The sequence below is a fragment of the Arachis stenosperma genome, chromosome 7 (genome assembly GCF_014773155.1).
Source record: "Arachis stenosperma cultivar V10309 chromosome 7, arast.V10309.gnm1.PFL2, whole genome shotgun sequence".
NCBI classification, from domain to species: domain Eukaryota; kingdom Viridiplantae; phylum Streptophyta; class Magnoliopsida; order Fabales; family Fabaceae; genus Arachis; species Arachis stenosperma.
The window spans coordinates 14,777,441-14,803,552 of record NC_080383.1 but is presented as its reverse complement, the minus strand read 5'-3'; the positions used below and the strand labels follow the sequence as shown (position 1 = coordinate 14,803,552).

General features: G+C 33.7%; 5 protein-coding genes, 1 non-coding gene and 1 pseudogene across 8 annotated transcripts; 4 read left to right on the top strand and 3 right to left on the bottom strand.

The window, feature by feature from the left end:
* Positions 1-33: 33 nt before the first annotated feature.
* Positions 34-2,201, bottom strand: LOC130939454 (LIM domain-containing protein WLIM2b-like; annotated as a pseudogene).
* Positions 2,202-2,207: 6 nt separating this feature from the next.
* On the top strand, positions 2,208-4,362 carry LOC130940329 (protein MAIN-LIKE 2-like). Its single transcript, XM_057868442.1, has 4 exons — positions 2,208-2,353; positions 3,186-3,616; positions 3,796-4,080; positions 4,155-4,362. Exons 1-4 carry the CDS (start codon positions 2,255-2,257, stop codon positions 4,258-4,260), a joined length of 921 nt encoding a protein of 306 aa, XP_057724425.1. The 5' UTR covers positions 2,208-2,254; the 3' UTR covers positions 4,261-4,362.
* Positions 4,363-7,309: 2,947 nt separating this feature from the next.
* Positions 7,310-9,018, top strand: LOC130941517 (glucan endo-1,3-beta-glucosidase 7). The gene has a single exon (XM_057870053.1). The coding sequence runs from the start codon at positions 7,525-7,527 to the stop codon at positions 8,680-8,682; it is 1,158 nt and encodes a 385-aa protein (XP_057726036.1). The 5' UTR covers positions 7,310-7,524; the 3' UTR covers positions 8,683-9,018.
* Positions 9,019-9,163: 145 nt separating this feature from the next.
* Positions 9,164-12,091, bottom strand: LOC130941518 (uncharacterized protein At2g39920). 2 transcript variants are annotated; one of them, XM_057870054.1, is made up of 6 exons: positions 11,783-12,090; positions 11,501-11,640; positions 11,089-11,231; positions 10,520-10,964; positions 10,144-10,347; positions 9,164-9,861 (listed from the first exon to the last, which is right to left on the bottom strand). In XM_057870054.1, the coding sequence occupies exons 3-6, from the start codon at positions 11,150-11,152 to the stop codon at positions 9,660-9,662; spliced, it is 915 nt and encodes a 304-aa protein (XP_057726037.1). In that variant the 5' UTR covers positions 11,153-11,231; positions 11,501-11,640; positions 11,783-12,090; the 3' UTR covers positions 9,164-9,659. The 2 variants fall into 2 exon arrangements, with proteins under 2 accessions (XP_057726037.1, XP_057726038.1); XM_057870055.1 differs by lacking the exon at positions 11,501-11,640 and having other exon boundaries at positions 11,783-12,091.
* A 1,471-nt stretch (positions 12,092-13,562) lies between these two features.
* Positions 13,563-19,342, bottom strand: LOC130942208 (uncharacterized). Of its 2 annotated transcripts, none has more exons than XM_057870908.1 (10): positions 19,081-19,342; positions 17,309-17,704; positions 16,662-16,877; positions 16,394-16,576; positions 16,088-16,309; positions 15,716-15,832; positions 15,485-15,628; positions 15,240-15,341; positions 14,966-15,034; positions 13,563-14,139 (listed from the first exon to the last, which is right to left on the bottom strand). In XM_057870908.1, exons 2-10 carry the CDS (start codon positions 17,633-17,635, stop codon positions 13,924-13,926), a joined length of 1,596 nt encoding a protein of 531 aa, XP_057726891.1. In that variant the 5' UTR covers positions 17,636-17,704; positions 19,081-19,342; the 3' UTR covers positions 13,563-13,923. The 2 variants fall into 2 exon arrangements, with proteins under 2 accessions (XP_057726891.1, XP_057726892.1); XM_057870909.1 differs by having other exon boundaries at positions 17,309-17,699.
* Positions 19,343-20,144: 802 nt separating this feature from the next.
* TRNAA-AGC (transfer RNA alanine (anticodon AGC)) lies at positions 20,145-20,217 on the top strand. Its single transcript has one exon. It is a non-coding gene; the product is annotated as a tRNA-Ala (tRNA).
* Positions 20,218-20,425: 208 nt separating this feature from the next.
* On the top strand, positions 20,426-22,540 carry LOC130939453 (uncharacterized). The gene is made up of 2 exons (XM_057867556.1): positions 20,426-20,473; positions 22,040-22,540. The coding sequence occupies exons 1-2, from the start codon at positions 20,471-20,473 to the stop codon at positions 22,538-22,540; spliced, it is 504 nt and encodes a 167-aa protein (XP_057723539.1). The 5' UTR covers positions 20,426-20,470.
* Positions 22,541-26,112: the final 3,572 nt, after the last annotated feature.

Sequence of the window (26,112 nt, the reverse complement as noted above, 5' to 3'; positions counted from 1 at the left end):
GAACAAACAAATCAAACAAAATATGGAAACCCTCCAGAGACTGGGATCTTTTTTCATAAAGGAAAGTAAAGCAAAGCAGCAAGGTTCATAAATGTGGAGTAGAGGTTGGTGCCCGTTTTATTGATGCAGACTTATTGAGATGATTATAGCTCCCTTTCCTTAATAAAAAGCTGCGAGAAATGGTGCTTGCAGTACAAGACAACCTCAAGTGCTGCATCATTGGATGTTGTTATTGGACATCTGCCATGTGAACATTTAAAGCATGATTTATGATAGGCCTTCGAGTGGGATGCAGGAACTCGTAATTTAGGGTAATTCCGTAATTGTAAAGATATGTTCTAGTAATCAGTACAAAATGTATAATCACTGTTTACTTTGGTAATCTATTATCATTTGAATTTTCAATTGGAATAAATGGACAAATATGAAATCTTCAACTGAGTCAAGAAAAACTATATAATTAAGGAGGACAATCCACTAATCTACTGAATTTGGATCGGTGATGAATAAATAACGGAGGAGTCTTTGTCCCTTAGCCCTGAGTGGTAAAAATTCACATAAGAAATTTGTAACAGGTTATAATTGTAACTATGAAATAATCTAAATCCTACCTTCTCCAATGGATACGCAATTTTAGCACATGTTGCACATTTTTCTTGTGTCCCAGAAAGCATACCAGCTGCATTACTAGGGGATCTTGTCTAGAATAGAATTAAGATAGCACAAATAGTAAGCAGAAAATATCAAATATCATAATTTAAGTTTTAAAATGCAAATATCTATTTGAAGGTTTTTTTATTTAACAGCTCAGGTTTGGTCTTATCAGCTACCTTTGAAGCTGTTAAAATTTGAAATGATTACCGCAATTAAAAAGGAATATGAATCACAAATAAAAACCTCAATATTGGAAATAAGAAACATACGTGATTGGAAGTTCTGTTTGAAAGTTCCTGTCTCCTTGAAGAGATGCTCATAATAAGGCTTACAATAATGAAGCTTTATGGTAAGCAATGGCATCAGCTGATGGTTGATCAACTGGGTACACTGTTTTGTCACAAGCCTTGCGCTTCTGTTGTGCTCCAATGAAAGACAAAGTGCTTTACTTACATTTTTACTTTTAGTTCTTGATCATGAAAAATAGAAGATACATTTTCTTTGAGAAATTGCATGTGGATCCTTGAGTTTGTGAAGAGAGTCAAAATACAGTTTCTGAAAGTTTGACCAATAGTGCCAAAAACTTGGTTGGTTTATTAGTCCAATTTGTCAAGGTTTTCCTTTAAAAAGAAAATATATATTAAATCATTAATAATAATGTTAACAGTTCTATTATAATAAAAAAAGCTATCAAAATAAATTTTGGTCCATCAAATAAAATTTTTTCTTAAAAAATAGTTCAGACTTGAAAAATAAATATTTATAATTCTCTGTAGAGCGTGTGAGTTTTATAATCTACATAATAATGTGTGACTTGAAATTTTTTATAACTATTTTTATCCAATTCAATGTTTAATCCGAATTTCAGAATATTAATATATACATACACATATCTGATCTAATAATGTATATAATATCTTGGATAGATACATATTTGGATATAACATGAATCACATCAAAATATATTAGGTGTATCATAAAGATGATGAGTAATGAGCTATAATGTCAAAAAAAAAAAAAAATGTGTGAACCAATAAAATGTTTGGGAAATATGATGAGATATCTTGGCTGGGTCCAGCGTCAATTCGTGTCTGTGTCTCATGGCAAGGGGACCATATGCAAGTGCAACAATTACGTGACAATCTCTAGAGTAGTTCAGGCCCCTTTAATAAATTTTTTTTTTGGGGTGTTGTAGAACCGCTTTTTAATTTACATATGGAATCATGAAAGGTGAAGTGCTCTGATACGGGGGAGGGGAATGCTACATAAAATGATGGTGTCAGGAGGAACAACTCGGACTCTCCGAGTTCGAGTCACAAGACGCACGGTCCGAGAAGTTTGTAATCGTTTCACGCCAGTTTCCAACTCGGCCCTTCCGACTTGCAATAAGTTTATGGACCGTCCGATTTCGTCTCAAACCAATTGTACGGTCCGAATTCAGTGTCGTACTCAACACGCGTCGGTCTCTGATATATTCCCGAACGGTGTCCCTTTTTGTAGAAACAAATACCTTTAACTTTCTCTCACCATCCGAAAACCAAACCCATCTCTCACAGTTCACTCTCACACCTTCTTCTTCCTTTTTGAAGCTGAGTTTTGCATGGTGGAGGAAAAGCAATCATGCCCAAAAAAATATAAAATTAAAGATGTTGATCGATCTGAGTTTCATATTATTCATTATCTCAGTGATCCTAATTATGTAAGTTTTTTTAATTATTTTTAAATTTTATAAGTTTTTTTATATTTATAATTATTAATATTAAGAATTTAATTATTATGATTGTTGTTAGAAATGCAGTTGAAGAATATAAAAATGGAATGATTATGACTAATTTTTTAATATTTGTTAGATTTTTCTAAATTTTTTTTACAGATTTTTAATTAGAAATATTATTATTAATAAGAATGCGTTATCATTATTATTGATGGAAAGTTTTCGGTAGTAATAGAAAAAGAACTAAATAGATCTCTTATTCAGTAGAGAATGTTATTTTTTTAATTTTTTATAAATTTTTAGTATAATTATTTGTAAGTTAATCATATCTAAATGTTTATTTAAAAAATTAACTATAACTGTTATCGATGAATTTAAATGTTAATGTTATTGTTATTGTTATTGTGAGAAAGTGTTAATGCTAAATGATTACTAGGATTATTTTAATTAAGCCAAGTTAGATTTTTTATTATGACAATGTTTAAAGTTTTTAGAATATGAATGTTAATATTTTGTAGAATATGAATGACGGCATATACTGATTGTTAATATTTTTTATTATTGAAGAAAAAATGTTTAACAAATGTGTAATTAATATTAGATACTATTTAAGATGTTGTAATATTGTTGAGAATTTTTATTAAGAATAAATGTATTGGTAATAAATTTTATTTGTAATTATGAATAATTTTAAGGATTAATTAAATAATTTTAGAAGTTAAAAGAATTAGCTATATAAGGATTCAGTAAAATGATTGATGATGGTAAGTTAGTAATTGTTAATTATATGACTAGTAATTTGTTATTTTTTTTGTAGAAATTAAGAATGTTGACATGTAACCACCCAGTTCCTCCGGATCGGTACAACGATAGGGTGGAGGAGCATTTACGAATTACCGGGTTCTATCATGTGTCTCAGATTGGGATAGTTCAGTGTCAGAAAGTATTGGTAAATGCTCTAATCGAACGTTGGCACTCAGACACACATACGTTTCACCTTCCCATTGGTGAATGTGCCGTGACTCTTGAAGATGTGGCTTTAATACTTGGTCTTCCCACAGATGGTCTTCCAGTCACAGGGATGACAATGAGTAGTTTTGAAGCCATGGAGGCGGAGTGTTTGCTTCAATTTGGGGTTGCACCTCGTAAGGAGGACTGTAGATCAAGCTGCATAAAACTGACATGGCTGCGAAATCTAAAAGAGAATTTAGAATTGACTGACGAAATCAATATACAGAGGTATGTGAGGTGTCATATTATGTTGCTGAACTTATTGATGTATTAGCCATCTGGAGTATGTAATAATGTCTCATAATAGCCTAATATGCTAGATTAGATATTTTTCTATTAATGTATTAACCATCGTATTATATAATGCTACAGATATGTTATAATACTAGATTGTCATTAATTACTAGGTATGTGAGGTGTCACATTATGTTGCTGATCGGGACGATCTTGTTTGGAGATAAGTCTGGGGCAGGTGTGCATTGGAAATTTTTACCCTTGCTTCGTGATTTTGTCAATATTGGACAGTATAGTTGGGGTTCGGCATGCCTAGTACACCTTTACAGGGCGTTATGCAGGGCATCTCGTTATAACTGTAAGAAAATAGATGGTTCACTAACACTTCTGCTCGGTTGGGCTTGGATCCGATTGCCATATCTATCACCGCTTCCTAGAGAACCCCTCAGTTTTCCACTAGCAAACAGGTAATATTATGTTACAATGTACCCGTTTCTTGATATTTAAGATTCAGTTGAGCTAATTGAGGACATCGTATTAGGTGGCGTAACTGGGAGCGTGGTGACCGACGATATAGATATCTGAAGCTAGCTCACTTTAGGAAGGCCTTTGATGAACTTCAGGAAGGCCATGTGTGTTTTAATTAAAGAAGTATTAGTTTTGGGGTTATGGGCTTTGACAAAACTATCAGTCATTGTTATTGTTATTTGAATCGTGGGTTGTAATCATGAATTTCCTTTATTTTTCCAGTTTGTCTGGGTTGCCTATGCTGTAGATCGTGTGGATCCGAACATAATTCCTGCTGAAATCTACATGCAATCGGTTGTCTGGAGCGCTACAGTTCCATTGGTGTCGTTTGAATGTATCGAGTGGCATGCCACCGATAGGGTCAGGCGACAATTCGGTTTCATTCAGGGAGTACCTACTCAGGAACAGAATTTGGATAAGGCGCATAGAGAGATTTTGACTGGACCTAAGAATCTTAACTGGGCCACGGCACCGACTCATTCAATTTAGGTGATGCATTGGACAAACAGGTATCACTACGTTCTTTCTGAGCTTCCCATGCCTTCACAGCATCCGTTGGATACTTACATGAATTGGTACCGATCAAAATATGGGGACCGCTTAGTCTTGTCGAATCTTGTGGGTGAAGAGAATGATGAAGGTAACCAGGATATGGATGCGGGCAATGAGGATATGGATGAGGGTAATCAAGATACCGATGAGGGAAGTCAGGATATAGACGAGGACAATGAAGAGCAGGAGCAACATAAAATTCACCAACGGTATAAAATGTCAACGGCTCAGACTCATATACCCGGTAGTCTACGCTTCGTCGTATGGTATACTCCTTTACTGCCTTAATAACAGCTTCTCTGGAACTGAACTCCATCCCAACGACAAATTCACCATCTGCGACGTTAGGAATTTCTGCTGGGACAAACGCCATAAGAAAAATTTCATTAATACGCAGATATTTCAAAACCGATTCTAAAGGTAAATCAAATTTCACTGCTTCCAGTATGCTATAAATCCAAACCTTCAACATGTTATGATGTCACACTAAACAAAATAAGCACATCAGCAGCAAATGTAAAAAATCAGATTGGACCGGCCGGATCGACCGGCAAACCAAACGAACCGCACCGATCCTGTCCGGTTCATGGCATTTGAACCGTACAATGGATCGAACCTGTGCACATAATAATTACAAACTCATGCAATTTGCTACAACCATATTGTAGACAACTTAAATATTATTTCCTAATAAACACTTGTAGTATATAAAAGAAAAAAAACTCCTTAACGGGTCGAGGACCGGTTGGATCCTGACAACTACGACACAGAACGCATGACTAAATAATGCTAAAAAAAGTAAATTATTCATAACTCAATCAATGTCTAACTAAAAAAACACTTCTACTACGATTACGTACCTACAGTCATATATTCCGAAAATTCCGGAACATGCCTGGCTTCCAAGTCTAAAACTCGCATGAATGATGGCTTCTCAAACGGCACTTCGTTTGCGAGTGCATTTGCCACTTCTGTCACATCTGGGGCCATGGTTCTGTTACCTTGATCTTCATCACCATCTGGAACAACAAATTCATAGTTGCTTTCGAACTCTTCTTCACTGTCACTATTATAATCTTTCTGTAGAATATTCCGGTCAGCCTCAGAATGTTCAAACTCAACATACAACTCGATGAACGAGATCTGAGACCGGTTTTCAATATACATTGAAAACATCTCCTGCATGCTCGCTTCGTCCGTCACATATTTGGTTTGATACTGGACGAATCCACCAAACGCCGGTATGGGATATCTGTATAGAATACATGATATCTTTCTTGCCCTCTCAGAACCAATTTTTTCACAGATTACTCCTTTGAGCTCTTCAAAAGAGATAATAAAAGGAATAACAACATCTAGTGGATTTTCACAAATAAATTTTACTCCTTCAGCCGTTTGTAACAAAATCTGACCAAAATAAAATATTTTTAGTAATACTCTGTCACTCATTTTTTTCACTCACCACAAAAGAAGCATAACCTTAGTCTTAGATACTACATTATCAAAATCAAAACTGAAAAAAATAGAGAGTTTTTTAAGAAGAAGGAAGACGCAGCCGTTCAAGAAGAAGGAAGACGCAGCTAATGTCCCACCAGTTCACTTCACCCTTTTATATCACCATCTTTAAGGTACTCGAACCCTACGACTAGATTAACTTGAACAAAAAAAAAAAATTAAAAGACTGAATTCGGACCATCCGATTTCTTCCTAACTGTTCCACAAAACGGAGGGTCCGAGTTCAATGATCTCCAATTCAAACTCTCAGCTAAGAACTCGGACCGTGCAATTTGCATTCGCATTCCTTAGTTGCGAATTCGTTGGATCCGAATTCTTCTACTCGAGATTCTACCTCCATTACCAAACAAATCGAACCGTGCTATTTGTTAATAAAAATTATCAATCCAAGGAATACGCACGGTCTGAGTTCCTTCATATCAAACTCACAAAAAACTGTCCTACATATATGTCTAGTCCCTCCTAAGTCCATATCCAAACATAGCACACACATGCCCTCCATAACCATAAAATTGAGCCTTGTAGAACTTATTAATTAATAATTAACTTTTTGCTCTTGACCAAAATAAAAAGAAATAAAAAAAACTTTTTGCTAAATGAATTGAGAATTCACTTATCCAATCCAATACCTATACTGATTGTATATATTTTTGAAGAGAATCCATCTGTATCTTAAAGGCAGTCACATCGGGTAGGGTTCATGAAATGAATGTAAGTGTTAATTTATTTACATATATATAAGGGTTTAAAAAACCCAGACTACTGTTTTTTATGCTTCTATAGGTTTAATAATTCGGATTGATGAATGAAAAAGGACAAATAGTGGAACTACTTAAAGGAGAATTTCTTAGATGTCTTAAGAGTAAATGAAATTTTTTGTTCTATTATACTTATGTTGTGAGTTGTGACATATAAGCAATGTTGGAAAGAAAAAAAATAGTTAATTCAGAAATATGTACTTGTTAAATTTTGAAAATCAAATTTTAAATAATAAAAATGATGGACGTTAACACGTAAAAAAAATCCTGCTATCTAAGCTAAAATGTGCTGCTATTTAAGCTTAGCTTAGAGTATTGGATGGTAATTCACAAATGTTGCATAGAGAAATTAGTGAAGAAAAAGAAAAAGAAAAGAAAAGAAAAGAAAAGAAAAGAAAGAGGAGATGGCGCCATTTTACGGTTGTTAGTGGTTGCAAGCGCGCACACAGTGAGTGACCTGCATCTGCATGCATGCAGTCACACACTCTCTGTCTCGCATTCTTTAATCTTTATCCAGTGAGAAGAGAGAGAGAAAGAGAGGAACCACCGTAACTAACAATGTTTAACAACCACCATTACTCTCACACCTTCTGCGTCGCCCTCTTCTTCCTCCTTCTCTCTCTCATCCCAAGAAGCTCCTCGCTTCGCTTCATCGGCCTCACCTACTCCGCCCCCACCGCCACCCCTTCACCACCACCACCAGAAACAATCTCCGCCGCACTCTCCACTCTCAAAGTCAACTCCCTCCGCCTCGAAGACCCTGACCCAACCGTCATCCGCACCTTCCTCTACACCAACGTCTCCCTCTTCCTCACCGTTCCCAACTACCTCGTCCCAACCATGGCCTCCAACCGCTCCTCCACCCTCCGCTGGCTCTACACTCACGTCGTCCCCTTCTACCCTCGCGCCAGAATCACCACCATCTCCGTCGGCAACGCCTTCCTCGACTCCTACCCTCAGTCCGCCTCCGCCCTCCTCCCCGCCATCACCAACCTCCACCTCTCCCTTCGCGACCTCGGCATCCGCAAGATCACCGTCTCCACCTCCTTCTCTTTCGTCACCGCCATCTCCACCCCCTTCCCTCCTTCCTCCGCTCAGTTCCAAGAGCCTCCCGGAATCAACCTCATCGGACCTCTGCTCCAGTTCTTGCGCGACACCAACTCCTCCTTCTTGATCAACGTCTACCCTTACAACCTCTACAGGCTCAAATCCGAGATCCCCTTAGGGATTGCTCTCTTTCAAGAACACCCGTTCAATTTCAGAGACGATTTGGTTACCGGTGTTCGGTACCGGAATCTTTTCGACATGATGATCGATGCGGTGGTGAGCGCCATGGCGGTGGCGGGCTACGAGAGCATCCCGATCGTTGTGACGGAGACAGGGTGGCCGAGTAGCAGCACCGCCGCGAACGAGGTGGAGGCGAATCTAGGGTACGCGGAGATATACCTGAAGGGTTTGGTGAAGCATTTGAGATCGGGAATTGGGACGCCATTGTTGAAGGATGGTGTGAAGGAAGTTTATGTCTACGAGATGTTTGATAAAAAGGAAGGAACCACTCCTTCTTCGCGCTCTTGGGGTGTTCTCTACGCTAACGGGACCACCAAGTACCGCATCGATTTCTCTTCGTCAAAGTCCAACTACTTGTTGGAGGGTTCTTGGATCAACGTGGCCCTCAGGGTATTCCTCTCTTTCTTGGTTTTGGTTCTTTGGATTTGATATCAATTTCATCATCAGCTTCATGTATAGTCATTCTTCTCTGACTCAATGCTTTTTAGTTACTTTCATGACTGATGAATGTGATGAGTTTAGATAGATACTGATGATGTGGATAGTTATAGATATAGATATTGGATTTTCAGTGTTCTTAGTAGACTAATGAGTGCTATGACTCAGAATTTGATGGTGTCAGAGAGTTTAGATTAGATGATGAGTCAATGAAATTTTGGTATTGATGATGTATTCACCTCAACTCAAGTAAAATACGAATCCACTTTTTGTGCATGTCCCTACCCAGATTGATTTGTATTATTTTGTAATAATATCTAGATCCAATGATTAGTGAAATGAGTTGATGCAACTAAAGAAAAAAGGTAGAAAATTTAAGAAAACAGAGCAGGCTCAGAAATAATGCAATATTACACTTTTAATTAATGGCTAATATGATGCCCCCAATCCAATTCTTTTGGGCTTGGAAAAATTGATAACAATATGGCCCTAAATATTGTGTTTTTGTAACAAGTGATAATCAACAACACCACATGATGGATCGTAGGGTGTGTTTTTGTTTGAAATCAATGAAAACATGCATGTCCATCCATTGGTGAAGAATGGTTACAAGTGGAACTTTGTTTAATTTCCCATGTGCCCATAGCCAATATATGCCACTGTTGGCCACTTGGTACTAATCCAGCATCTTTTTCTCCACCTTCCATTTTCCTCTTAACAATCATAATTCCGTTTTTAGTGAAGAAACTCTTTCTTGGTGTTCAAAAAACCTTCAATTATTCCCTTCTAAAAGCAGAACATGCATGTGCATATTACCACAATCATAATATGTATGGCATATTGAGTAGAAGCCACTTTTGTTTAAAAAAGGTAATATACATCCTATTATCCTAGAAGCAAATATTTGGAGGAGAAAAAATAAAAATACAAGACTAACACACTAATCTCCATCATCTATGATCTATGGACTATGATGGTTTTCTTTGTTGCTCAAATTTGTCGCATATAGGATCAGGAAGCAAAAAATTACGCACTCCTGTATCTGCAGCAATTAATGCATCCATATGGCTGCTTATGATCCCTTTTATAACGAAACCCTTATTCGTTATCACATTCTTTTTCCTAGAAATCCATTCATTTTCTTTGTTGGAATAATCTTCATCTTCATCTCTGCAAAATGCAGATCACCGTTTTAGTATAAGATCAAGCAGTTGGTATGTTCAAAGTCTACAAAAGTAGATGCCTATGTTGAAATTCTAAATGTAACAACTTAATTCACACTTATCTTTGTTTTTATAAAATATGATAGGAAATAGCAGTTTTAAGCACTGAAATCAAGCTGTGTTTCTAAAGTTAAAAGCTTATGATCTATCTTAAATTCTAAACAATTGAGATATTTTCTTATTCATATCCAAGATTCATGACAGGAACATTGTGAGTCTATGTCAATACCTCATCATCAAGGAAGACCAACAACTTCCGAATCCGGCTTTGCCAAGATTATCCACAGTGACATTTCTATCTGATCCGTTCGCCCTTGATAGCAAAACTATAGGCCATCCAGCAGCTTGAAGCTTCTTGCATAATCCTAGAACAAGATTGCTTTTTAAATTTTGCAACTCTAACATACAATTGACAATGCTGTTATCATGAAACCTACACCAATAAGATCATGTCAAGTTAACTGGTGCTGAAGATCAGCTTGGAGTTAGAACAACAGAAAAGAATACTTCTTTTTCTTTTTTCAGGACCTGAAACTATCAGTTATTTCAAAATAAACTTCGATAAACTGCAAAAAGAATAAATTTAGGCAAGATTAGTATGTTACCTCTGATATAGATTGGATGAATTAGGATTCAGAGGAAAAATGCCATCTATGTCCATTAGCACTACACCAACTCCATCATCTGATGGTTTAACCTTGTCAAAGTAGACCTCAATCAGAGACTTGGTCGAGTCTAAGTCGCGAGCGTATCGGCCTCCTTTGACATATTCTATGGCCAGGTCCTTGCAGATGCTAGGAAGATTATGTCCTTCTAAGCTATTGAGCTCGGTGTGCAGAGAATGAACCTTGCAATAGCTGTAATCATCATTCACACTTTGAAGCTCTATAACTCCAGAACCTCTACTCTGACAAGACTGCAGCATCATTGCCAGAGCAACCAGCATAGTAATCATTAGGAGGCCTATAGTGGCGAGCGAGGTAATCAAGATGGTTGCTGCGAAAGAAGTGATGTAGAATCCTGATTCCAGCACATAACTGCTCCTTATATCTGTTATCATGAAAGAAACAATTTAGATAATTATCAACATTGTGCCAAAATAACCAAAAGGATAATTTAAGGGAGAAAGATAAAGATAGTAATGAAGAAGAGGGATGAAGCTAGCATTACATACCAGAACCACCAGACAGACTCCTTGCAGAATAGTTCTCCTCCATTTGATGGCCATAAGCAGACATAACTCCAAGCTGCCAGATCTACCCTTGAATCCGATTCGAGTAAGGCCTATTTCGTGTTGCCAGAAATCAAAGCTGCATCCTGCAATTTTGGAAAAATTGGATCATCTTCCATAAATGAGACTGATATTTCTAGTTCCAGACAAAAATCAGAAACTTCCAAGCAACTACAGTGAACACCCTTCTTTGCCAATGAATGAATTAACTGGGAAGAAATTATCCTCACCAACCATAACTGTCCAACAATACACGTTTTAAATCTGAGGTATACCTTATACTAAGGCTAGAACTTCGAATTAACGAGTCGAATGTCACATCTTGATCTAAAATCTTAATAGATATACTACTTACTCAATCCAAACTTTCAGCTACCGTTCGATCTAGATGTCTGGAAAGTTCAAATCACAAGGGCTCCAAATCAAGCAACATTGCAGCACACAACAGAAACTGGTTCACAAGAAGATGAAAAGAAAAACCGGTGGAGATTGACCCTAAAAATCATGTTGTTACACACCTTAATTAGCTTCAAAAGTTAGCATATTAGGAGAGTTAACACATCACAAGCAAAGGAATCAACCATCACGTCAACATTAAACAGGAAAATTGTTACAAAAGTAGAGAGAAAATTAGTACCTGAGAATGGCATTATTAATGTGAAGCAAGGTGAATTCTTCAACAAAGACGTATAGCAGTAGTAGCTGTGGCACAAAAATGCCAGAGCATAGAAATTTTGCCATTGTTTTTGGTTCTGACTTGAGACGCCCTTTATGTGTAGGCCAATCCAAAATGTGATTAGTGAGATAATCTAGATTAAAGTGTGGATTTGCCTATCTTATCTAGTATAATTTTTTTCTTAAAGTAACTTTTATCATATATAATTTATAAATTTTTATTTTCAAAATTTAAGTCTAAAATCTTTAAGTTAATTAAATCATAAGATAATCACCTAACACTACAAGAAATGATTAATGTAAGACAATAAATATTTATTAGTTAAGTTTATCTTAAGAATATAAAAAGATTAATGAGGAGCAATAATGCATGGTATCACTATCACATGTTACAGTCACGGATAGAGCAGCAGCCACCTCCCACGAGCTCAAATTGAATGATGGTGGGGCAGATTATTGGTGTAGATATCGAGCCACGTAGCGAAGAATAATAATGCAGACGTGGCCACTTGTTGCAATCTGATTGGTCGGTATTCCAAATGGATTCCTTATTCTCCATTTAAAGACGGCACGGTGATGGAATCTTGTATTTGGATCTTTGACATGTTGAGAAGCGTTGGTTGTCCATATTATCCTCCGACAAGGATTAATCCGATTAATTTGACTTCAGAAATTGTGACTAAACACAAATTAATTTTTGTTCAGATCTGATTCACTATTTTTTTGTCAAATTAATTTGTCTAACTTAATTTTAATAAAAATAACACAATTTAATCGATTATATATATTAAATTTTAATTATTAAAAAATATCTTTATAAAAAACCGTTTTGAGCGCCTTTGAGTGGCTCCTTGAAATAATCATGTAAAACATTTGAAGCATGTTGAAATTAGCAAACAAACAAGATTCTCTTACCAAGAAATTTCATACATCTTTTTCCCTGGCCCATTTGTAATTCCTAACAACCAGCAATTATTATTGCTTTCATAATGCCACGTTCTTTTGTTTTTCAAGATACAAACTCAAGAACATCATTGATGTATACTTCTCTTTTTTTTTTCTCTTTAATTTTAATTGTAATCAAAGACCTAAAATAGTAGATGAAGACCTACAAAAATTATATATGAAGTGATTAAAAGAGATTTACACATTAACAATTTTATTATAGACATAATACATGATAGAACACAATATTACCATTTAATCTATATAGTCAACCCAGCTAATAAGTTTTTAAAGATTTAAGTACAACAATATCAACAACTAAACCTTATATAATAATAAGGGTGTTTATGCCTTTATGGTACAAAATTTCACAAACTAAACTGGAATTGTGTCAAATTATTATAAAACAACTTTTCTGCGTAGTAAATTGGATTTATTTAAAACCATTTTACAATTTGATGCATCAATTTAAACTTTAAACCATATTAATAAAAATAAAACTAATTTTAATTCTAAAAGCAAGACTAATCTGGTTTCATATTAAAAGTTTTTAACACTATTGATTTTAACCTATTTAAATATTTATATATAAGTAATAAGTTCAAACCAATTTGACAGACGTCCAATAGTGTCAGCCAGTAATTGGCCTAAGGTTGGTCAAGGGTCGGTCCAGGTTGCCAGCGATATTCTCGAGATCGGCGAGTGATCGGCTGGCCTTTTGTTTGTAGAGATTTCAGAAGTTCCTGTTACTTAACAATGGTAGCTTAATGCCATGCACTCCAAAAAGAAATAAGGTGTAAAATAAAACTGGTAAAGAGACTTTGCTTTCTAAGTAGTTCTACACAACTCGAATAATATTGACTCCAATAGAAGACTTCAAACCTATTTCCTTATTTTTCAGGCCTTTCTGAAGCATGAAAATCTATAATACAATTTGCCTATCACTTCCAAAATCCCTTATTCCCTATAGTTTTTCATAATCAGGGAACATTATGTCCTCTTCTACAACAATGTGCAGCATGTAATTTAAATGTTTTTCAAGCAACTAATAATCACCCTTGGTTGGTGAGGTTCTATGACAAAAATGCCTTGGCAGTTCTGCAGCAAACTGCTCTAATTGCTAATTTGAGAATTTTTTTTTTTTTTTTTGTATTCAATTCATAACAAATCCACCGCTTGTTCCACAGTTCTCGCCAATTCTACTGCTGCTCCAATGTAAGTATCCGGTGTCAACTTTAACAGATTCGTCTTTGCAGCTTCTGGAATATCTAAGCCTTCAATGAAGTCTCTTATGCTCTCTTTTGTAACCGCTCTCCCTCTGGTAAGCTCTTTTAACTTCTCATAAGGCTCCGGAACACCATATCTTCGCATAACCTAAATGAAGATTCGAAAACAATTACACACAAGTTCTTAAAGCGGACGACAACAAGCAAACATCAAGAGAAGTATGCAGCTAAGATATGTAATTCTTAGCTGTCTCATGTTCACATTTTCCCCCTTTTCATGCAGCTAAAGTGTGTTTGCTGCTAGTAAATTGCAATTACATTACTAATGAGTAAAAAAGTTGAAAGAATAATTTGCTTCTTATGATGTAACAAGTAGATAACTATCAAAGTTGTCAAATTTGGGAGTTCAGGTAAACTAGTAGAGCTCATGTAACCTCGACTCGTAAACTACTACAACTCTTCTTTTAAGAACAACGATAAAAAGGGATATAAAAGACACATTTATAATATTATAATGAAACAAATAAACGACACAATAGTAAATACAAATTAAAAAAAAAAGGGTGAATAAAACCATTAATGTCTCATGCTAAAAATTAACATATATTATGTCTAAATATCATATCATTATTTTTAAAAGTCTAACTAAAGGAGTTTTAGTGAAACTACATGTTTTGATACTTAAAGAGACCGAAGGTGGGTTAAAATAGTAAACTTAAGAGTCTACCCAAGTTTACCCGAGTTTATCCACATCCGAGTTAATTAGCAAGTTAACTCTGAGTGATCTAAACTCGTAAGAGTTTAAGAGTTAACTTGAGAATTTAACATCATCTATATCCTATGACAAGTAAATAATACATCTCGACAATAAATTCAAGTTATATACATGTTCTAAGCATTCAATATTTGTTCTTCTTAACAAAAGAAATATAAAACCAAATAATCATGTAAAAATCTAGGTAGCATATACATACAGTTTGTATTGGTTCAGCTAGCACCTCCCAGCATTGTTTCAAGTCTTCACTCAAGCGAGCTTCGTTAACCTATATGGTAAATGATAACATTAAGAGAAAGCTTGATGTGAAAACAAAAAGAACACAAGGAAAATATTCTTTAAGCATGTACATTCAACTTGCTGATAAATAGTATAGCAAAACAGTTGAGATAAACAAAAGGTATCATCTACTATTGGAACATAAACATGCATACTCTAAGAGAGAAGTAAAAATCCATCGTCAAGTTGAATACCTGAAGCTTTCCTATTCCTTGAAGTGTGCTTTTGTAAGCAAGAAGGGAATGACCAATTCCTACACCCATGTTCCGTAAGACAGTTGAATCGGTCAAGTCCCTCTGGTAAAACAGAAGAAGAAAGAAACATCGTGTAATTAGACTATCATTGCTAATCAAGTCAAAAAGGTCTGTAGGTTATAACCTAGCACAAGAAGTTACAATAATCAGATTCCAGACAACCATATTAGTAAAGTCGGTCTTACCTGCCAACGTGAAATTGGCAATTTCATGCTTAGATGAGACAGACCTCCATTAGCAACACCTAGATTACCTTCACTATTTTCAAAATCAATAGGATTCACTTTGTGAGGCATAGTTGACGACCCAATCTCCCCAGCCTTCGTGATCTGTGCATAAAGTTTAGAACATAAAAAAGATTGTCTACCTAAAAGTATAGCATCACACTGTTATAGCTATTATATCAGGAAATCTACCTGCTTAAAATAACCCAAGGATATATAGCCCCATACGTCTCTATCAAAGTCAATTAATATATTGTTGAACTGGATGAGCGAATGAAATAGCTTTGCCATGTAGTCATGAGTTTCAATCTGTTAAGATGTGAAGTAATCTAGTCAGAAGGATACATCAAATCATAATCTCATCAAGAAGTAGGTATAATCGATAACTACCACATAGTGCTAACTCAATTTTGTAGACACACAATAAAATTTAGTTTCACTAACTACTGATGGCAAAATTTGTATGACAATGTGTATACACATAACAAGATTTATTTTATCAGGTTACAAAAGGGCCTATTAGGCATGAAAAGAACCAGAAAAAGGTACAAACTTCAAATATACCTGAGGAACATAAGGATTAAAGCTTAATCCAAGAGATTTTACAAACTCTTCTGCAATTTGAGGCCAGTTAACATCAGGGTATGCAACAACATGTGCATTGTAATTTCCAACCGCACCAGCGAATTTCCCCAAAAACTCAACCTGAGATAATTCCTTCCTTTCTCTGCTTAATCTCACAGCAAATATAGCCATTTCCTTTCCCAAAGTTGTTGGTGAAGCTGGCTGGGGTATAGTCCAGAGAAAGCGAATTTCAGTAAAGATTGTTCAACAACGAAAATCTACCAACTAATGCACAAATTAGCTTACCTGTCCATGAGTGCGAGAAAGCATTGGGACTTGAGCATTATCTTTAGCCATGTTACACAAGGATTTAATTATTTTATCCATGACAGGAAACATGACAGATCCCATTGCTTCTTTCAGCATCAACCCATGGGCGAGGTTATTTATATCCTCAGACGTGCAAGCAAAGTGAAAAAATTCAAGCACCTGTGGAAACAAAGTGAACCATCAGAGCTGTTAGTCAGAAAGAAGCATATAATCGCAGGACGAAACACCTTAAGCAAATCTCAACCTTAGCCACTTCAGCATTCGATTGGCATTTTTGTTTCAAGAAGTACTCCACTGCCTTAACATCATGATTAGTCACTTTCTCAATATTCTTTATCTCTAAGGCATCACTCACGCTAAAGCCATCAATCACGCCTTGTAAATAAGACTTGGCATCTTCACTGAAACTCGGAACCTCAACAATTTCAGGAATCTGAGACAGCTTCAACAACCATTTTATCTGACACAAAAACACATCCATCTCATATGTTAACATAAAAAGCATGACCTTGAATCATACCAATCCACTTGTATTCCATTTATTAGAGTATATAGAAGTTTGGTAGTTCAAGTGGTAAATCAATTGTAATCAACCTTTCGCATTCTAGTAAATTTTCATTGCTGGTTTTCTCTAAATTATTTTCAGCTCTTCCTCTGTGACCATGGATTTCAACATGGCAAAGCATTATTAAAAGTTAAATTTTAAAAAGAAAAACTTAACAAGTTCGATAATTTCCTATGAAAACCGAGGCATAAGAACATAACAAAGCAACTCTCACATCAAACATGCACACAAAACAAGTTTTTCAAAAATGGGGTTCTCTAAATTTTCAAAAGAACATTTTTTTAATAAAAATCAAGCAGAAAGCGTAAATGGGATATGTAAGGTACCTCAACAAGAACCCTATAGTAGATGAGGCCATATTCACTCATAAAAGGAGCCAATTCCTTAACTTTCCCCCAATAGCGGCCATCCAATGGGGACAAAGCAGTCAAACCAGAAAGTTGGTCCAAATCAGAGGAACGAGCTCCGAGCATGCCGTTCTTCTCCTTCTGAGTGGTGTGGGTGCTGAGTATGGCTCTGCAAGCGCAGCCTCTGAGAGAAAGAGGAGGAAAGGGGAAGGAAGCAGTAGGAGAAGAAGAATGAGGTGGGAGTGAGGAAGTTGGAGGGGGAGTTGCGACGGGGCAGAAGGTGGAAGAAGAAGCAATGAGCTCCATGGAAGAAGGTGTGTGTGTTTGACGCCAAGAATGGAAGAAGCAATGAGCTAGGATTCTCTGCGTTCTTTGCTTTTGTTAAGAAAAATGAAAAATTAGAAAAAAAATTTAAAATAAAATAATAATTTATATAAAGTTTAATTATTTTGTAAAATTATCATATCTATCCAACATATATGCAGTTTATTTTGTAAAATTATTTTGTTTTTATTTTTTGTATTAAACTCTTGGAAAATAGAATGTTTTAAATAATAAAAAAGATAAGTGATTTCAAATAATAGAAAAAATGAGAATTTTATTTAAAACCACTCATCTTTTCTATTTGACCAAACAAATAAAATTATTCATTTAAAATTTAAAATATAAATAAAATATAAATTAATTAAAATCAATCTAAACAGTAACAAAATACATCAATTTTTGTTTTTAAATTATTGATATTTTTATTATTTTTAAAAATTATATTTTTATATTTACAAATATTCTGTAAATGAGATAGGTGTATTTTTCAAGATTTTGAAAATCAGACCGGTAAATAAATCACTCTAATTATTAATTTATTAGTTTATTGATCCAATTAATTAAACCGTAATTTAACCAAAAAAAATTGTTTTATAATAAAATAACAAATAAAATATGAAGAATTGCATCAATTGCCATTAGTTCAGAAGCATGTTCTATTGGAAATTCTTTTCAATTTTCTACAATTTTTCAACACCCATAGCACTGCATTTTTTTTTACTTTAACAAAGTTGCCAATGTAAATCATAAAGGAAGTCTCAATAATTAAAATGAAGTATTTGCATGTTCAAATAGTATTTCTTCTGAACAAAAAGGATCATAAACAACTGGTTATGTGAAAGTTCAATGAATAAATAAACAAACAAACTACAATAATGTGCAATGCTGATAAAATAATGAAGGGTTTTTCTCTTCAATTCTATTCTTTGTTCAAGTTTGTGGAGAACTAGAATCAATCAACAAAAAGGTGCTGTTAGGATAGTCTTCCTTCTTAATTCTTATATACTTCAAATAATTTTCTACAAAATGAAAATTGAGCACAAAACAGAACCTTAAAACAAAAACAAAACAACACTCAAAAATCAATACCTCTTTCAAGCACGACCTTAAAACAAAAATAAAACACTCACAGTATGAGCATTGAGCAAAAAAAATTGATTTCTGAACAAAACAAACTCAGAGTAACCATTAAAAATTTCACAAACGAAGAACAAAAAATGATTTCTGAACATTGAGGAATGAGGAGTGAACACTGAGCAGTGAGCAATAAGGATGGTCAATATGATTTCTGAACAAAAAATTAAAAAAAAAAACGAAGACCTACAGCAGTGAGCGGAGCTAAAGCTAATCATTCGGTATTTTAATACGATGTCTGAAAAAAAAATGAAAAAATAAAAGACGAGGCACGACGAACGAGCAGCCATTACCTTCAAGGGACGAGCACGACGGACGATTCGACGGACGACGGCGACCAAGCTACGAGCACGACGAGGGACGGCGGGCAAAGCGCGGCTGAGCAGCGACAAGAACAGACGAGGAACAGGGGAATGAGGAGAGAGGCTGGAGCACGACGAACAGACGGAGCTCTTTGGCGCGACGGACGGCGGCGATGGAGGACGCTAGGGTTTTTTGGGGGGAAGAGGAAGAGCTTGTTCTTTTTGAGGGAGGAGTGAAGAGGAAGTGGCAAATTGAGAGTGATGACTGATGAGACAGAGACTTTTCCCTTTCTTTCTAACAAAACAGCATTGTTTCCTTTCAACCGGCCGGTTTTCGGACCGGTCCAACCGGTCAAAATTGGCAAATTCAACGATTTTTTACTAGTTTTTATTTTTTAATAACAATTTTGTTTACTTAACCGAACCATTAATAGTGCATGTTCGCAGTTAGACCAGTAGGCCGGTCCAGTTTTAGAATTAATAGTATTTTTTAAAATTTCATTATAAACTAGATATAAACAATGTTAATTTGTTTATATAAATATGTAAAAAGATAAAAAATAATAAATATATTATAAATTATCTATATTAAAAAATAAAATATTTAAATTATTTATTAAAAAAAAAGCCCGCGGTCACATGTTCGTGATACTTTAAGGATTTCCTTTTATTTTTAGGTATAACAGCTTTTCTTCACTATTTAATCTTCTATTTACTAGTCAAATGAATTGTCAATCGCTTCACATTCACTCCCTTTTTTTTTGTTGGTCAGGTCACATTCAGAACTAGAAACGGGAAGTATCCATTGCTTGATTTTATTTTACACTTTTGGGCCGGCTTGGGCTGATTTGAATTGATAACACAAAAGAATGAAAGGATGCTTATACAACAATACGAACATGGTCAAGAAATGTGTTGGGCCTGTTGCAAAGTTAATAGGCCAGTAGTGTGTCCCCACGAATTGCAATAGTGGAAGGGCAATTATTGCATTTTTTGTTTTATTAGTAAAACAAAAAATAATTGTAATATCATATTAATAGGACCTTCTTTCATAAGGGGATGTAGCTCAGATGGTAGAGCGCTCGCTTAGCATGCGAGAGGTACGGGGATCGATACCCCGCATCTCCAATTTTTAGCTCTTCTATATTATTCTCTTAAACAAAGTTTTGGTTGCTACTTTGGATATTCTAGTCTTTGTTGTAACCGCGAATACATATATGAATGCATTGGAGTTATCAATACTTGAGAAAAGGCATTGGATACTTGGGAGTTATCAGTAGTCTAGTCATTGTTATATATATAGACTTAATACAAAGCTAACGCTACTACTGATGCCTATTGCCGTTGCCAAGCATGATGCATTGACCTTCAGAACATAAAAATGGTATGTATGTTTCGATGATGATTTTATAATTAATTCCTTCTTTTAGGTAAAGAAACGATGTTAACTGCTGCAGAAAATAATATCCAATTCTTCTAAGTATTAAAAGGAACTTTTATTATAACCAATATGGATGGCTTAAGTAGTTGACATTTGTTCTCCTTAAATAATACTTCTTTTGATAAAAATAATTAGACTCTGGGAGAATTTGGCCCTATAATAGACCAACTTGGTTAAACTTTAAACATAGATTATTATTTGAGTCCATACAATTCTGCATGCATACTGGTGGGAGTTTATTTCAGAAATAAATAGCGTATCAATATTCAAAAGTGAAAATGACATTTAGCTTTAGATAAAAAAAATTGTATATGGCTGGTGACATTTACCTTTCACTTTAATATATTTTAGGCTTTTATATAGGTTTAATTATTTTATCAATTCCTATAGATTTATTGAAATTTTAATTAAATTTTTATATTTTTTTTTTCAATTGAATTTCTATATCATATCAATTTTATAATTTATTAGTCAATATCGTGATGAAAATATTGAAATTAATAGAATTTTTTATTAAATAAAACGAATATATCTAACAGTTTGAGTGAATATTCTGTATAGTTTAATAGAATATTCTATTAATTCCAACATTTTTGTCACGGTAGAGGGTTTAGTTACAAAATCTGATATGATATAAAGACTCAATTAAAAAGAAAAAAAAATATAGAGACCTAATTAAAAATTTAGTGAAATTATAGAGACTGACAGAGTAATTAAACCTTATATATACTTACTTTTGGTTTTAGTTTCCATAATATATTTTTAAAAGTTTTAGTTAATTAAAGTTAAAGGTTATCTATTTTCATCACTATTATTAGTTTTTTTTTTAAGTGCTGAACTGTAATTAAGTTAAATGTTTATGTTAGCAAAAAAATAAAATAAAATAAAATAGCGACAGTGGTAAAAAGAAAAATAACTTTTAAACTTTACTAAGACCAAAAAATAAATTTTATAATGACCAATAAAACAAAAACATATTTTACAAATACTAAAGGTTATTTAAGTATTTACTTGAAGAATTATTATGTAAAGTGATTTGTATTATTAGTTCATTAAAATTAAATTTTTAAATAAATAAAAACCTCTTAAAGACGGATGTAAGAAAAAATAGGTTTAATTACTCTGTTGGTTTTTATTGTTTTGCGAAATTTTTAATTATGTCTCTATACTTTTTTTTCTTTTTAATTGGGTCTATGCACTAATTTTTTTTTTCAATTTAGTTCTTACACTTTTTTTTCTTTTATTTGAGTCCTTGCACCAATTTTTTTTTAGTTGGGTCCTTATACAATTAAGTCAATTACTACCAAGAGGGACCTAATTGAAAAAAAAAATTGGTACAGAGACTCAATTAAAAGGAAAAAAAGTATAGGGACCTAATTGAAAATTTCGCGAAACTATAGGATCAAAGAGTAATTAAACCAAAAAAAAGTATTGAAATGATATAACTTTCTATTTGTACCCTCAATTATTATGCATTAGCTAAATCATTTTAAAAAATTACTTCCACAGGAGGCTAATAATAATGATGTTGGAAATGGCAAATGGCATGGTTCAATTAGTGGCATAATCTGTGCACCTATTGACCAAGTTTGGAGCTTAGTGTCTCAAACCAAAAGATTATCAGAATGGATGCCAATGGTAGAAAGATGCACTACCTTATCTGGAAATGAAGATGAACCTGGCTATGTTAGGTTAGTCTCTGGCTTCATGTTTCCTCAACAAGATGGAGATAGGTCATGGATCAAGGAAAAATTGGTTTCAATGGATTCTTCAACACATAGCTATGTTTATAGAATGGAAGCATGCAATGTAGGGTTAGATGGATCTATTAATTCACTAAGATTAGTTGAATATAGGGATAATTCAACTCTTATTAATTGGTCTTTTGAGATAAACCCTGTAGAAGATGCATCCGAGGATAGCATAGTTGATTATCTTGGATTTGTTTATAAATCTTGCATTAATAGGATTGAGGGTGCTATAGAAGCTGCATCAAGAAGAAGTGTCTAGCAAACACATAAAGTAAATAATAATTTCATTCTTTTAATTTTCACCTTTGTTCATCAACATATTTATTGGAATTACAATATGAATTGAGTAACAAGAAATATTTAATTTAAAGAAAATAACAAATAGGTTCTTGAGCATCTTTTATAAAGATACATAACATTTTAACTAAAATTAGATATTTATAGCATAAGTTTTTAACCAATAAAAAAAAGACATATAAGTCTTAGACTAAAAAAAAACCTATTAGTATGAGAGAGAGAGAGAGAGAGAGAGAGAATAATTCAAATTCTTTGTAGGACAAGAATCACTTGCAGTAGTAATGGCCGTTAATGATGAAATAAAAATATGGTGATGGTTCAATTACTTTGTTGTTGGGGTGAGGTGGGAAAATTTTGATGTTAGATCCTTTGGAGGGTGATATATAATGGTTACTAATCATGTTCTAGTGTGATTATTATTGTGCCAAAACAATATTTATTAATGGTACACCTATAAGGGCCTTCTATCATTTTCGGTTTGGGTTTAACTAATTGGATATGCACAACTAATTTCTAGGAGATTCGAGTGCAATATTTACTTAAGATGGTAAATCAAGTAGGTTCTTTGATCATTACCAAATTAAACATTACAAAAATAAAAGTGGTGAATATGTGCAAAATAAAAATATAGATAAAAAGAAATATATGCAATTTTAACATGAGATTACTGGCCAGGATGATTATATTGGTTGGATATGAACGCTACCACAAAAACGGAATATAGTGGCGGATAATCAATGGTGTGTTTAGTAACTGTCATTATCTGCTGATGATTTTCTGACAATTTGTGTTTAAAAAATTAAAAACTAATTTTAAAATATTGATTCAATAGAAAATAACGATATCTTTAATTATACCTACTAACGTACAAGTTCACATCATGAAAAAAAAAAGTGGTTTATTCTTTACTTTGTCACTGTATGATCAATTTGGAGATGTAGAAATATAATTATCTTTGAAAGCAAAATAATTCATTGAAAAAAAATGCTTGGGAACAGATTAAAGATCTGGTTAATCAATGGTGTGTAGAAGAAAAATAATATAAAGAGAAGTTTGTGAGTGAAGATGGCAGTAAGGATAATTGATATTACATTTATTTGGTGGTTGTGTGTTGTATAGGAGTGATGTAAACAAGTACATGGTGGAGGATATATATCTAGACGTGGGTGAAGAAAAATTGAGGTGCTGTATGTGTAGGATGGTACAAGAAAGTTTAATTAATAGGTGTGGTATACAAATAGACATAGTGCTACAATTCTTGCTGGAAGAAGTGAAAATCAAAGAAGAGGACATCAAGTTGGTGACTAATAATATGGATATAGTGGAGTGGATAAAAGGTAAAAAAGAAGTAGGATGAGAGCAAAGGTATTTAAGAAACAAAATAATGAACATGAAACAATGAGTTCAAAATATGAGTGTGGACTGTGGAGTTTCGATGTGACAAAGACTTTAAATTCAAAGCAGAATGGACAAATATAGCATTAATAGAAGCAGAGGTATGGACAAAATGGGTGCATTAACAAGGTTTGAATTGAGCAAAACAAGAACAACATGAATAGAGAGACATACGGAAAAAATTGTTTGTTGTTAATATTTTGTTTATTTATGTTTGGCTCCTAATTGTTGTTTGAATTTTTTGGTTGTAACTGAGTGGCCAATCGTTGATTCTTGATGACAACGCCAAAGAGGGTCTAACAACGGGTCACATAATTTGTACTTCTCCTTTTTGGGTCAGAGTGTTTTTAACAATTTAAAAAAAAAAATGTAAAAGTTCACATTTCAATTCAACAAAAAGTTACGAATTCAAGTCTCACTTCTAACTTAAAAAAAACAATTATAATCCTTAACCATACGTATATATTCTCCTTCCATTGCCAAATTCATGTAGGAAAAGTATAGGTAGACAATGAGAATATTAAACAATGTGAACAATAAATATATCGAATGTTTAATTCAATAGGTATGTAGATGATTATATTCATTATTTTTAATTGGATGATTATTTTTTTTATTTGATTTACTCATGTACAATTAATAATTACTGGATATTTAATTTACTAAATGTGCAGATAGTTATCCTAATATTAAGGTTTAAGAAGTAATTTGGAGGTGGAGTATTTTTTTTACTTTACTAAATCAATTTTAGAACCCATTATTCATATTATTTACAAAAGTTATTGTCTACTTACCAAATATGTAATACCATGAGAATGATAATAGTAAACATATATTTACGTATGATGTCAAACTCTTTCAATAGTTCAATTCCAACTAAGTGTTGGAAAGTGATGGTGATTTGAAGAACTTAATTAACTTCATTGTACAATACCAAAAATATGTTGGAATTTCGGAATATAATTTTTCAGTGAAGTGTAAAAGCAGCATCTCTTTGACAAAGATTCATAAAAACCACATTGACAAAGATATACCTTATTAGGTGAGTGGAGAAGTTACATTTGTACTCTTGCTTTTTTTCGTTTTTTTTTCTTTCCCTATCTTTTGTGATTAATTTTTTATTTTCACATCTCTTTCATGGCTTAATAATCTAACTAGGAGCACTCATGGTCAGAAGTTGATTGGATCAAATTGAATTTTTAGAACTTGGCCAAATGTATATTTTGGTGGGATTCTCTGTGATTATCCTTCAAATAATTGGTGTTTAGTTTATAATATTTTGAAACTTGGAGTAAACATTATATAATTATTATTTTACTAAGTTCATGTCTTATGTGTGATATAAGATAACACTATTATCATAATGTGCTATATGTTTATATATGAGACATTGGATCCTTAATTTTAAATATTTAGGTATAGAATTTTGTTATGAGGAATATTATTTAAAACTCCAATTTTCCACAACCAACAAAATCCTACATACTCATGAACACATATGGGCCACACTTATATTTTATATCTTGCTTCTTCGCTCTTCTCTCTTAGGTGTTTAGTGTCTATCTTTTATGAGTGTACGTGCAAAATTCTTTTTCCTTTTATTATTTTGCTACGCATAATGTTGTTTATGCATAATTGTCTAATTTCATGTCGATTAACCCTTACCTTGATTGCAAATTAGGTGAATACTAGTTCTTTAAAATAAAAGGAATAAAAAAAAACATCAATGGCATTATTGAGTCTAAGTTTGGGTAGTAGAGTTAAAGTAAACCTAGTTTTCATGTATCATTTAGAGGCGGCTCCTCTTATATCATTCAAAGGGGTTGTGGATGCCACCTCCGAAATAAAATCATCTTTTTTTGTTTTTTTTTTTTTAAATATATCCATGTATTTTGTATTCGGTCTTCTCTGGAATTTCTTATTTGCTTAGTTGTATAATTTATTTGAGTGATGTTACCGTACAAGTTTTTTTTGTAATAAAGTTTAATTAAATTTGTGTAAAATCCAGCAAAAAAAAATGCGCGCATACGTTGCTATTTTGTTTCTCGCGCGCTTTCTGTAGCATAATAATTTTTATTGGAGAACATAAAAACTTATTGATATAGCACACAAATTTTTGAAACATAATACATAAAATTT

Coding starts and splice junctions, on each gene's coding strand:
- LOC130941518 (XM_057870055.1), bottom strand. CDS start 11,152: ATGTCTGCTTATGGCCATCAAATGGAGGAGAACTATTCTGCAAGGAGT. Junction 10,965..11,088: donor GAGTCTGTCTGGTGGTTCTG/GTATGTAATGCT, acceptor TCATGATAACAG/ATATAAGGAGCAGTTATGTG. Junction 10,348..10,519: donor TCATCCAATCTATATCAGAG/GTAACATACTAA, acceptor TTATTGGTGTAG/GTTTCATGATAACAGCATTG.
- LOC130942208 (XM_057870908.1), bottom strand. CDS start 17,635: ATGGAGCTCATTGCTTCTTCTTCCACCTTCTGCCCCGTCGCAACTCCC. Junction 16,878..17,308: donor ACTATAGGGTTCTTGTTGAG/GTACCTTACATA, acceptor TTTTTGTGTCAG/ATAAAATGGTTGTTGAAGCT. Junction 16,577..16,661: donor CGAATGCTGAAGTGGCTAAG/GTTGAGATTTGC, acceptor TTGTTTCCACAG/GTGCTTGAATTTTTTCACTT.
- LOC130940329 (XM_057868442.1), top strand. CDS start 2,255: ATGGTGGAGGAAAAGCAATCATGCCCAAAAAAATATAAAATTAAAGAT. Junction 2,354..3,185: donor ATCTCAGTGATCCTAATTAT/GTAAGTTTTTTT, acceptor TTTTTTTTGTAG/AAATTAAGAATGTTGACATG. Junction 3,617..3,795: donor AATATACAGAGGTATGTGAG/GTGTCATATTAT, acceptor TAGGTATGTGAG/GTGTCACATTATGTTGCTGA.
- LOC130941517 (XM_057870053.1), top strand. CDS start 7,525: ATGTTTAACAACCACCATTACTCTCACACCTTCTGCGTCGCCCTCTTC.